The sequence below is a fragment of the Anthonomus grandis genome, chromosome 4, assembly GCF_022605725.1.
Source record: "Anthonomus grandis grandis chromosome 4, icAntGran1.3, whole genome shotgun sequence".
Taxonomy (NCBI): Eukaryota; Metazoa; Arthropoda; class Insecta; order Coleoptera; family Curculionidae; genus Anthonomus; species Anthonomus grandis.
This window is the reverse complement of record NC_065549.1, coordinates 19258950-19272079: the sequence shown is the minus strand read 5'-3', so window position 1 is coordinate 19272079 and position 13130 is coordinate 19258950. Positions and strand designations below refer to the sequence as shown.

Genomic DNA, 13130 nt, shown 5'->3' with positions numbered 1-13130 from the left:
ACAAATGTGTTGCATGCTAGGTGAACAAATCGCGGCAACAGTATGAAGTGGGTCCGAGTCTTAACATCGCTCCTATATCTGGAGACGCCTGTCTAAAGTCTGTATTTTATAACTCTATCCGATGTTGTCGCACTTGACCTCACTTCCTAATAATTATGAAAAAAATACAAAAATATGACCTTTTGAACTTGGGATGCACTTAGTGTTTGGCTTATCAATATTTATTGAGGGATTATCAATATTTAAAAAGAGTTAAAAGAGCTTTTTTTATCTCGTCTAAGAATTAATATATTTTTGTTAGCAACCCTGAAAATGTTCAGAGTGACCAACGTCAAAAGAACACAACTACTAAAAAACGGTTAAAAGCAACGGTTATTTTTGGTTATGGTGGCTATTTACATTAGCACTCCAGGTATATTTATTAAATTCATGGTATGTATCGAAAAATGTGTTGCATGCTAGGTGAATAAATCGCGGCAACAGTATGAAGTAGGTCCGAGCCTTAATATCGCTCTTATATCTAGAGACGCCTGTCAAAAGTCTGTATTTTATAACTCTATCCGATGTTGTCGCACTTGACCTCACTTCCCAATAATTATGAAAAAAATACAAAAATATGATCTTTTGAACTTGATATGCACTTAGTGTTTGGCTTATCAATATTTATTTACCTCTTATAAACGCAATTTTAAGGTCTAAGCATCATTCGGTGTTCAGAATGAAGAGTCTTGTCTCGCAAAATTTTATTTATCGATTGACTTAGATCTAAGGTTGATTGATAAGGTGTTTTCATATCAGTTTATCACGAGTGATTTGGGATTTTCGGAAGGTTATTTAGGAATTTCCGATTAATTTCTACGGCCATTTAAACACGAAAATTGGTTTTAAAAGCGTCAAAACATCACGTAACAAATATAAAAATGCCGGAGGAGCAAGAGGACCATAGCCAAGGTTAGGTTATTAAATGTCAAATGATATGTTTGTCAACAAAACAGCTGATTTTTTTAACATTATTTTTTAATGCAAATTTTAACAAATTTGTGTGTGTCTATTTTATTTCCTGTTTTAATATGTTTTTGTCTTATTTACGTAAAAAATTAGGTTCTGACAAGGGCAAGGAAAAACTTGTTGAAGAGACTATTAACAGTGATGAGTTAAAGGACATGGTTTATGGTAAATATAAATCTGAATTACTAAAAATGCATGGTCCATCACATTATTAGCTACTTAGTAGTAATACACAACCTAATAGTTAACTTTTATTATATATTTCAGACCTTCTTAGGAATATAAAAGATCCTGAGAAGCCTAACACGCTTGAGGAGCTTAATGTGATTTATGAAGACGGAATTTTCGTAAGTCAGTGTAAAATATTCATTACACAATTAAACGTAAAATCATTTCAGATTAAACAACCTACAGGAGCAAATATAAATATTGTTAGGGTAGAGTTTAACCCGACTGTACCTCATTGTTCTTTAGCTACCTTGATAGGACTGTGCATTAGGGTTAAACTATTAAGAAATGTGCCTTATCCTATAAAGTTAGATATTTATATTAAGGATGGAGCACATGCAACTGAACATGAAAGTATGTATAATTTTTTTTAGTTAGAACATTAAGTTGTGAGTAAAAATTAAATTTAACAACTGAAAAAGATTTTATTAAAAGTATCATATTATAACGAATCATGAGAGCGGATTAGAAGTCGGAAAAGCGGCAAATGAGCAGGACTGTGCCCCTTCAATACAAGACAATTTTTGAAAAGAATCTTGGGAAGATTATTTTAAAGAATTTGATAATTTACATGTAAAATTACATCAATCACTTTTTAGCAGAATCTTGTTTTCAATTTAGGACTGGTTTTTGGGTTAAAAGTAAAAGAATTGCTGAAACATTTAATATAAAGAACTATTTTTAAATCATAAATTACATTAATTCAATTCATTTATTGGTACACATATTATATAACTCTTATACAAGTCAATTACAAATTTCAAACTACCTAAACAGTATTGAAAATCTAAAGGTTACCCAGAAATACTTCTGATTGGTGTTTGTTAATTGTAAAATCTTATTAACTAAACTATTGCATACTGAAGACCAAAGATAAGTAATGGTGGTTGTATGTGCATAAATCAACTAGCACCTGAGCTTTGGAATAAAAAATAAGCTGGACAAAATACTTGGAACAAAATCTTTTAATTCTTAAGAAATATACAAAACTCAAATATCTTATCTTAGTATTATATGAATTAATATTTAGTGTGATAACCTCTTGATTTAATTAAATTTTCTATTATTGCCCTGTCCATACTTCAAGAAGTTTAAATAACTCAGCATTTTTGACCATTCCAGAGTCACAAATTTTGCAGTCCAGAAGTTCCCATAAATTCTCAATCAGATTTAAATCCAGACTTTGGGCTGGCCAATTTAATAATGTAATTTTTCTTGCTGCAACAATGCCTTTACCAACTTTGAAATGTACTTAGGATCATTGTCCTGTCAAAACACAAAATTTACTAGCGTTGATTAAAATGTGTAGTGCTCCATTACATCACGCAGAATATCTCGATACATGAACCGGTCCATTTTTCCTACCACCTAATGAAGAGGTACCATACCAAGAAAAGCGCCCCCATACCATCATGTTTCCACCTGCATGCTTAATTCTTGATCGCCGAAACTCTACCCTTTGGTCGCCGAACATGTACTATTCCATCATCAGAAAATAGATTAAATTTGGAACTGAGCAATACCTTCTTCCAATCCTGCACTGTCCAGTTAAGGTGATCTAGTGCAAATTGGTTTTAGGAGAAGCGGACTTTCGAGGTGATGAAAATTTTGCAGGTTCAGTAAATAGGGAATATTTTTATCTGGGACGTGTTAAAATGGGAGTGATCCCTAATTTTGTTGAAGAGCACATTAAAAAGCGGTTCCCTCAGATTAGAGACCTTAAAGTAGATATGTTGCCAGTTAAGGGTGAGACTATTTCTTTTAATATAAGCATCAACAGCGATTGTAAGGATGATTTTTTAAGGCCGGATAACTGGCCTAGAGCGGTTATCTTGCGAAAATTTGGGTTAAATAATAAACGCAAGCTAAATTTTCATCAAAATCAAATGAATCAAACCATAATTTAGTGCGGGATGGCCGTTTCAGCAGGCATTTAGTTGCTGCTGCTATGATATTGTTATGATTGCAGAGACTTGGTTAACATCTGAATATTCAGATGCTGAAATTGAACTCACACCAAACTATGATTTATATAGATATGATCATCAAATGGGTACAAATACTACCAAGGCTCGTGGATGTGGTGTATTGATTGCAGCTAAAAAGAGTTTATGTACACAGAATTGGTATCCCACTTGTTGATGTGGATATTTATCAGATCTATTTGACTTTTACAATTGACAATCTTTGTTGTTGCTTGTATTTATATACCATCTTCATCTCCACTTCAAGCCTATTTAAGCCATTGTGAATCTGTTGAACATGTATATAGTAGATATTCAAGTAGTTTGTTTGTCTTGGCAAGTGATTACAATTTACCACATGCTAGATGGGAGAATGATGATCTTGGTTTGGTGGTTGGTGGTTGTCTGGAGAATGACAGAGAGTCTGTGCTTACTCTGGCCAACTGCTTTAGCTTCTATAACTTTTTTCAGGTAAATGGGGTTTTAAATGCCTTGGATCTTGTATTTAGTAGCTCAGATTTAATTAGTCTCGAACGTGCAATAGACAAGATTTTTGAGAATAGCTTGCACCATACAGCAATTAGTTTTAACCTTTGTTGTGCAGAAAATTCTGATGATATGATATATGAGGAATATTTTTATGATTTTGGTAAGGGAGATTACATAGCAATTAACGATTGTCTTGCTGGGATAGACTGGAATCAATTGTTTTTGGGAGAGACATCTATTGATGTCATAGTGTCAATTTTCTATAATGTGATCTACTCCTCAATTGAAAGGTTTATTCCTCTAAAGAGGTACAAAAGTTCTTCTTTTCCATGTTGGTTTTCTTCAGAGCTTCGCAGTTTGATAATAAGAAAGAAACAAATTCACAAAAAGTTTAAAATTAGTGGTCAATTTGTATTTTTGAGACATTAATGTGAGTACTTAAGAGAGTTGTGCTATAAACAATATAAACTCCTGGACAAAATTATCGCACCACTAATTATTTTGTCAAGAAAATTCAAATAAAAATAAATATCAGTTAAAACAGTTATAATATCTTTTCTCGTATAAAAAGCAGAACTGGACAAAAACTATGTTTATGCTTTATCATGGAACATGCTGCTCGTGAGGAGTGAGAATACATCCGCAGGAAAGTGTTCATAATTTGATACGAGGAATGCTGCGAAGACTTCAAGCGGTCATTGCAGCTAGAGGTGGCAATACATGTTGTTAAAAATTCATTATGGGTCTATTGTTTTATTTTTGTATCAAAATTGAAGTTAGTGAAAATTGATGCTTTTCCTTGTATTGAATTTAGTTACTTAAATCTCGTTTTGTTAAATAGAATATAATTGTTTTTGTTAATTAATAATGCATAGTTAACAATGCTTATAAGTTTGCTTATTTTTTTATCTTTATTAAAAAAAAATCTCTAAAAATCAAGTGGTGCGATAATTTTGTCCAGGAGTTTATTAATAAGGTGGAAATGAATCTCGCTAGCAATCCGAGGTACTTTTGGTCATATATTCGACTGGTTTTAGCCTTCCCTCCAGAATGACATACAATAACAGGATTAGTATGAATATCTCGGATACTGCGGATATGTTTGCAGAATACTTTTCCTCATCCGTCATCCTTCGCTCATCCGTCTATTCGGATGAGCAAGTCAATGACATACCATCTTTTGATTTTGATAAATCAATTTGTCTGAGCAATTTAACCCTGTCAACGCAGGATGTTTATATTATTCTTATATTACTTCCTCTAAGAATAAGCTCTGCGCTAGACCAGATGGGATTCCGGCATTCTTCCTAAAGAAATGTGTTTGTGTTCTTACGAAACCAATACTGTTCATTTTTAACAAATCTCTAGGTACTGGTTCTTATCCCACTCTCTGGAAGAGGAGTTTCCTAAAACTAATTTTTAAATCTGGTAGTAGAAATGAAATTTCCAATTTAACGGGCTGTGTGTAACCAATCTGAGTTGCCAAAGCTGCTTGACTGCCTGGTCAGTCATAGGATTGCCTGGAGTTTTAAATCTTTATTTAATCCTGAGCAATTTGGATTTATAAAATGCAGATCTACTGATGCTAATTTGGTGCTGTATGTCAACTACCTCTACCGCTGCTTGGAGAAAAGACTTCAGGTTGACTCAATATATACAGATTTTTCCAAGGCTTTTGATAGGGTTAACCATGGGGTACTCTTGCAGAAGCTTAGGGCTTTAGGTATTGTGGGGCCTCTTGTTCAGTGGATCTCGGGATTCATCAGAGGTAGAACGCAGATTGTTAATCTTGGAGGTACATGTTCCTCTGAAATATTGGTGCCATCTGGGGTGCCACAGGGCTCGCACTCAGGCCCTGTTTTGTTTTGCCTCTTTTTGATTGATCTGGTTGGAAACTTGAAAATTGTCGTGTGCTAATGTTTGCTGATGATGTGAGGCTATTTAGGCCTATCACATCCCTTTCTGATGCTGTGCTCCTGCAAAAAGACCTTAATTTGTTCTTTGATTGGTGCCACTTGAATAGAATGTCCCTTAATATCAATAAGTGCCATAAGATTACTTTTTCTAAGCAAAGAAACCCTATTGCTTTTCTTTATAAAATAAATAATGTAGCAATCTGTAGTCAAAACAGAGGTTTCTGACTTAGGAATATTTATTGACTCCAGGTTGTCTTTTAAAAGTCACATCAATCAGGTGACTGGTAAGGCAATGAAAATGCTGGGTTTTATCCAACGGTCTGTAACTGATTTGTCTTTGTTTGCTTTTAGATTACTTTATTGCTCTCTTGTTAGACCCATCTTGGAGTATGGCTCAATTGTGTGGTCCCCGTCATATAACTGCTACATTGAGCAGATTGAAAAAACTCAAAATAAATATTTAAGGGTGGCTGCTTTTAGATGGGGTTACAGGAGACAGGAGTGTTAATATCAGTGGGTCAGGGATAACCTGAACTTACCCACATTAGAGTCACGAAGAACATTACTCGACTTATGTTTTATGCATAAGATTTTAAATGCTACTATAGATTGTCCCGAGTTATTGTCTCTTTTTAAACTTAGGGTGCCTACCAGATTGAATAGACAGTCAGAAATATTTTCAGTCTCATTCCACCATACCGCTTATGGTATTAATGAGCCAATTACACGAATGGCTCGAAGTGCTAATGGTCTGTCAGGATAGATAAGCTTTTTTGACTCTAGGACTACATCTTTTAATGGGCAGTTAAAGAATATTATTTCATAGGGGCTTTAATTAATTAACTCATCTACACCTTTCATTGATTTATAGATAGTTTTGTATCTGAATATATATGTTTGTATGGGTATGCTATGTAACACTTTTGTAAATGGATTCTGTAAATAAATAAAATAAAAAATAAATAAATAAATTGTAGGCGTAGCTTTACGTTATTTTTCCGCAGTAAGGAAACACGTAGTTTACGTAATTTTGCAGGTCTGTAGGTCTTTCATTTAGTGTTGGATCATTATGAACAATATTTAAAATTCGCTTATCCACCCGGGCAGTAGTAGCTTTAGGTCTTCCACAGCTTTTTCCTGGAATCGTATGACGATATATGTATATCTTTTAATGATTCATGAGACAGTGTTTTTTGGAACTTTCCATCTTTTAGAAACATAACACTGCTTAATACCCTGTTTGTAAAAGTCTATAATTCTTTGGCGAATATCTCTAGAATATGATTTGCCTTTTGCCATCTTTTTTCAAATTCAAATATATTTATTGTCTAACAGGAATCTAATCCTAATCACTAAGACAATATATCAAAATATAAGTATTAACACTTCATATATCATGAAAAATAATAATAATCATATATAAAAATATAACTAATAGGTAATCATAAAATATGTTCAAGAAGAAAAAAATATATATAAGAGGCATATTAACCAAATAGGTTTACAGTATTGTTTGACAATAATTTTTTTAAATGACGAGAAGACATTAAAGAGATCGACATCCAGACTCAAATGGACCAAATTAAACCAAGAGCATGCTCTGTATTAAGGTTCTTTCTTTGCTAAATTTGTGCTATATGTTTGTAAGTAAAACATTTTTGGTCTTCTAGTATTAATGTAAGGCACAACAAAGTATAGAGCTGCTAGCACTTCCGGGCAGTTAATATGACCATTACACAATTTGAAAAGAAAAAGCAAATTTGCACAAATGGTTTCCTGATGAAGGGAAAGCATATTGAATCTGCTGAGTAACAAGTGCTGATTCCGGATAAATTCCATTAGTTTTAAAAGCGATATGTTTCAGAAATTAACGTTGAACAAATTCAAGTCTAACAATGTGAACAGTATAGTTTGGATACCAGAGTGGAGCCGCATAAAGTAATCGCGATTTTATTAGGAAATGAAATAAGATGATTCTACTTGATTTACTAGTGAAGTCTGATGTAGCTCTTATAATAAAACCAAGATATTTAAAAGATGACTTTATGATATTATCGATATGATTGCAAAAATTAAGCTTCTTGTCAATAGTGACACCCAAATCACGAACATAATCACAGTTAGAAAGAATTGTACTATTTAATGTATAGTCAAAGCTAATTTCTTTTTTTAGCAAAGAAATGGACATCCTTTTACACTTTTCAATATTGCGAGGAAGCCTATTAATCTTGCACCAGTTGTAGATTGAATTAATATCATTTTGGAGAAGCAAACAGTCATCCCAATTAGTTACAATGCGAAATATCTTTAGGTCGTCAGCAAACAGAAGACTATTGCTTAAAATGTTAACAGATATGTCATTGATAAAAATGGGAAACAAAAAAGGAGCACGATTGCTACCCTGAGGACCACCACTATATGCTTTATAAACATATGACCTAAACACATTATACTCTACAAACTGGTGTCTATCCGCCAGATAGGAAGCAAAAAATTGTACAAGATTAGAATGAAAACCAAGCTTGCTAAGTTTCTGAGGAAGAAATCCATGGTGCATCTTATCAAAGGCTCTAACATATAACATCTTAACAGAAATATATCGCTAATCGTTATAAATTTAACTGACCTGAACACTGGCTATTCAAAAACTGCGTTAAAAATACATATTTATAAGTTTAAATAGACAGTTCCAAGCATTTTGACCAGGACATAAATTGAAAAAATTTCTTATGGTTCGATCAAAGATCAGCCAAAAATATATTCTGTGGTATTTTGTTTATTTAGTGATGTGCTATTTTTTAAGATGCATAGTAAAATTTATAAAATTGAAAAGTTTCAACCATTATGGCCAATACTACATATAAAGTTTATCTAACAATACTAACTTAAAATCCATTAAAACATTTCATTCTTTGTTATAGAATATTAAAATGGGCATTGGAAAATTCTTCAAATGAATGAAATTTAAAATTAGAAGGTTTTTTTACCCTGAATTTAAATTCATTAAGAGGCAAGTCTTTAAGTAAGGTTGGCAAGGCAATAAAAAACTCAACTTCATAGTAGAATGCCACACCGGGTGACCAGGAAAGTCTATAATGTAGTAACAGCTTCCACCTCTGGTAAAGTGATTGTGAGTTTCAGAAGTAGTCACAAACCTGGAAAGATTTTTCCCTCACAAATAGCAGACACACAAGAATATATGCACTGGGTAGGGTAAGACATGACCCTGACATCATTGATGTTGCGGAGCAAGTATTTTCGGAATGTGTTGAATGACTTCAATTAATTAGATTATGCGTCATTAGGAGTGGAAATAGCCAAAATAGGCTCGCAATAATTACATGATGTTGGGTTACTCTAACATTATTATGGAATATGAGAAAATAATTCATGGACACAAAAATCAAAAATATGTTAATATGTATTTCACAATAATCATAGAATAAACTCTGCTGCTTACTGTTAAAGAATAAAGAAAAGTGCATTTATCATGTTAATTTTGTGCCAACTCCTCCACAAATAATTTTCAAGTTCCTTGATTGACTCCAGCCTTTTTTATCACAAGTTTTTGGGGAAATATAAACAATGACTTAACTCAATATCTTTTAATTTAAACAAATTAAGGATTGCATTTTATCACTGGTACTAAATAGCTTTTTGGTAACTAGCTATTTGCATTGAAGAAATATCCTTACTATTTTTTAAAAATGGACATAAATTTATTGTGGAAAATTTTACAAGTCAAATCAACCACTTGCATCTTCCAATATTTACATGCCTTTATCACCTACTAAAAGATTGGTTTTTTATGAGCGTAGGGAGTAAAATATTTACATGACCTTCCACCAAATATCAAGATGGCAACAGTTATGTACTTCTCTTGAAAGATAAAATTTGGATGCTGTGTAAAAATTCTGACGTCTTACTTGTAAATGTTCTAATTATATGTTTTACCAAATATTAATTCGTCAATTTCAGTTGTCAATTCTTTAAATATTAATTCATTACTTAGGACTTTAAGTAATTGTAGTTCCCTAATTTTAGCTAAGCTTTATTAATAATCATATCATATATAGAGCAATAAAACATGTCAACTTCAACATTAACATGGATAAAGAATTTCAAATGGCTTGAACAAGAACTCAAGCATAGCACCTCACTATAATTCATTAAAGTGTGTAACCAACAATCAAAAAGAGTGGTAAAGGCAAAGGTAATTTAAAAAAAATATGTTACAGGTTGTGAGAAGTTGGCACAAAATCAACAATTTATATTCTTCATATTTTTGTGAAGCTGAGCTATAGAGATTCAGTTTATAGGTCCTGCTAGGGAAGAGAGGATTCATCAGCAAAAAATAAGTTGTCCTTAATAAGTTGTCAAAATATGCAAAGTAATTGATATAGTAGAATTGAGATTGGACCCAATATTGATTCTTGGGCTGCCTAAGCAACAGATTTATAGTGAGAGCGTAGGACACCTACACTCTTCAGCAATGCCTTTTAGGAGGAATGCCATAATAACACCATTTCTTTAAAATCATTTTAGGGTTTTCTTTAATCTCGTCACAATAAAAATTTATCTGATTTATTAATTGAAACTTAGTTTCTATTGGAATACTGTACCGTTTTGTTTTAGATGCTCCCATGAAAAGTAGTGGGCTGGATGAAAGTCTGGTGACCTAGCTAGCCAAGGATGTGGACCTCCGCGTCCAATCCACCGATCAACAAATTGTTGATCAAGATAATTTCGAACATCCTTCCAAAATGCGCGGGTGCCCCATCGTGTGGGAAGTATATGCCTCTTAAATTAATTTACTTAGGAAAGTCTAAATTGTCAAATTAAATGATCATTTATTAGGCCGCACTAAACATTCACCGAAAACTTTTGTTGAGAATTAGCCAATCGTACCAAATGGAGGTTTTCATTTGCCCATACATGAGAGTTTCTTGAATTAAAGACTCTGTCCCTTGTGACTTTGGCGTAATTACTAAATAGCGTTCTGCAAATATTCTTCGGTGATTTATTATCCACCTAGCAAATGCCAGTCTAAGCAAGTCCTTCTTGTATCTCTATCTTTGTACCTCTTATGCCTAGAATGGGCTTCAATTTTCATTTTTTATACTTCTCTATAGTAGTGTCTGTGGTACCGCTAATTGAGCGGAAATTCGCCTAATGCTAGTGCTGAGATCTTCTCTTATACAAGGTTGATAATAGTCTCTTCTTGAACCACGTAATTAGAATCCACTCTTTTAGCATGAACATCGGTTGAGGGAAACTTACCATTTCTCATACAATGTATTAAAAGTTGCGGCAAACGTTTGGTCAGAATCCGTACACAAATACGATATCTGCATACTCAACATTTGTAAATAACGTCATTTTTACAATTGAAACGTACAAACTTTTTGGAAAGGGGAAGCAATATTTCGTGCTTTTAATAACGTCAAACAAAAATTAAATAGGTACATAAATGTCATTTTAAAAACATCTGTCAAAAACCCCAGACTTATTGATTAGTTTGAGGCAATAAAATTTATTGAAAAAAATTAATAATTTCTTTAGCAACCGTAGATATATATTATAGCTTTCTTGATGTTATCTTTAGTACCGCTTGGGTATAGCTTTAATGCACACATTGCAAAAAAGCCGCGTGTACCATCGAAAGATTTTTTTGTACGTAACCTTTGATGTGCCACTCAACATAGTGGCATATTTTTCTTTAGAAATGTATGTCTCACAAGGGCCTCTTTTGTGAATTGGCCGAATCCGACCCTGAAACTTTGCTATTCTATGTTACAAAGTCTAGATACCCGAAAGGTGTTTGTAAAAAAAATAAAAAAAAAATTGGGTAAGCCGTTTAGGAACTACAGGGTCAACAAATTTTTACCAAAATAGGAAAATCACCCTGTATATTGGTAATAGATCCGAATAACCAACAGGCATGCCTTATACTCCACATAAGTATGTACAGTAGATCGCGAATCACCCTGTATTTTTCATCCTATTTATAATTGATTTTAATTCATTTAGTAGGCATTAAGAGAAATGATTTCTGAATATTATTAGTTGATAATAACTTATACGAACCATTCAAGAGTTTACATTTTAATTTAGTTAATGTGCAAGCAAAGAGTATTTTATCAGAAAAAAAGTCAGGGGTTACCCCTATTAATATTTTGTGAACGAATATTATTAACCATTTTAAAAAAATTGGACAGTCAGTATTCTTTCTAATGGACATTAAAAAATAATGGACCAAACGCAGACCCCTGAGGAACTCCAGACAGAATATTAGCGTTATTAAACAAAAGCACTACATTTTCTATTTTCTGCTATTTAAATATAATTTATTGGATGTATTATAACGCAGTTTAAATTTAAATTTAAAAAAAATAATTTTGGACCTGATTTGGAGTAATTGAAGCTCAGAGTCAGATATACATCTTTTTGTCGGATTTTTTAAAAAGATTTTGCAGTATTTTATATGTTTATAGGACTTAAACCGTATTTCATCTGAAATTAAAAGTAAAGGAATTGTTGAATTTAAATTCAAGTTTTCAATATTCTGTTTACCTTTGATATACTTTTACTTATATGGTAGCTTTTATCTAAATTTTATTTTCCTTGGTAGCATGTAACTACAGTTTATTTTTATTTTTTCAATTTTATATTAAATATACCAAAAAAACGCAGGGAAATACATGAAGTCATCAAAAGTATAAATATATATATACATGAGCCATTTTAAATAGTATGTTATAAAACAAACATAGCCTGATATGATTTTTTCTTTTCTAGTAAATAAACAAATAAACGACAAGGAAAGGATAGCAGCCGCAATGGAAAATCCTAATTTAAAGGAAATTGTAGAGACTTGTATTAAAGAAGAAGACTGATGACTGTGTATTTTGACTATCGTTTATAGTTAGTAGGTTTATGGAGCAATAATGTACATAGGTTCGGTTCTTGTTTATATAACTTTTAATTAGGTTTTACTTTTTTAAACTTAGGTTATAGAAATTTAAATATTAATAATTATAGCATGGTTTGTTGACTTCTTTTGTTGTTTCATTAAATAATTTTTCATTAAGTATTTTTTTTTGCCATAAGTGTTACAAATTTATATGGCTTCGTATACAACTGAAAAAACATTAATACTTACATATAAATTATAATTTAATAAAATAGTCTTTTATAATAAAAATAAAACTTATAAAACTGCGGAAAAGTGCTACCAAACTTTTAAGAGATTACGTATGGTGTCAGAGGTTAATTGCTATTTTTGAATGTTTATAATTCCACCGTTCTATAGGGAAAAAGCATGATGTTCTGCGTATAGCAGGGTATTTGCCATATCTCATCTTGAAATTGCAAAAAAAATATGCCCGAGTTAAGTAAGCATTAAGGAAAATCTATTGATAACTTACTCTTCTTGATAAATCTACTTGGAATTTTTGTATGTATTGCACTTGCATATTAAAAACATTTAATATATCTATATGTAAAGTATTTGTAAAAAAAAGAT

At 32.2% G+C, this 13130-nt stretch overlaps 1 protein-coding gene across 1 annotated transcript; it reads left to right on the top strand.

Moving 5' to 3' along the window:
* The first annotated feature begins 628 nt into the window (after positions 1 to 628).
* LOC126735313 (MIP18 family protein galla-1) lies at positions 629 to 12663 on the top strand. Its single transcript, XM_050439263.1, has 5 exons — positions 629 to 951; positions 1102 to 1173; positions 1276 to 1355; positions 1407 to 1590; positions 12404 to 12663. Exons 1-5 carry the CDS (start codon positions 921 to 923, stop codon positions 12499 to 12501), a joined length of 465 nt encoding a protein of 154 aa, XP_050295220.1. The 5' UTR covers positions 629 to 920; the 3' UTR covers positions 12502 to 12663.
* The last annotated feature ends 467 nt before the right edge of the window (positions 12664 to 13130 follow it).

Excerpts from the sequence above, each read along its gene's own strand:
- LOC126735313 (XM_050439263.1), top strand. The coding sequence starts at position 921 with ATGCCGGAGGAGCAAGAGGACCATAGCCAAG. Across the intron at positions 952-1,101 it reads GCAAGAGGACCATAGCCAAG|GTTCTGACAAGGGCAAGGAA; the intron begins GTTAGGTTATTA and ends GTAAAAAATTAG. Across the intron at positions 1,356-1,406 it reads TTTATGAAGACGGAATTTTC|ATTAAACAACCTACAGGAGC; the intron begins GTAAGTCAGTGT and ends AAATCATTTCAG.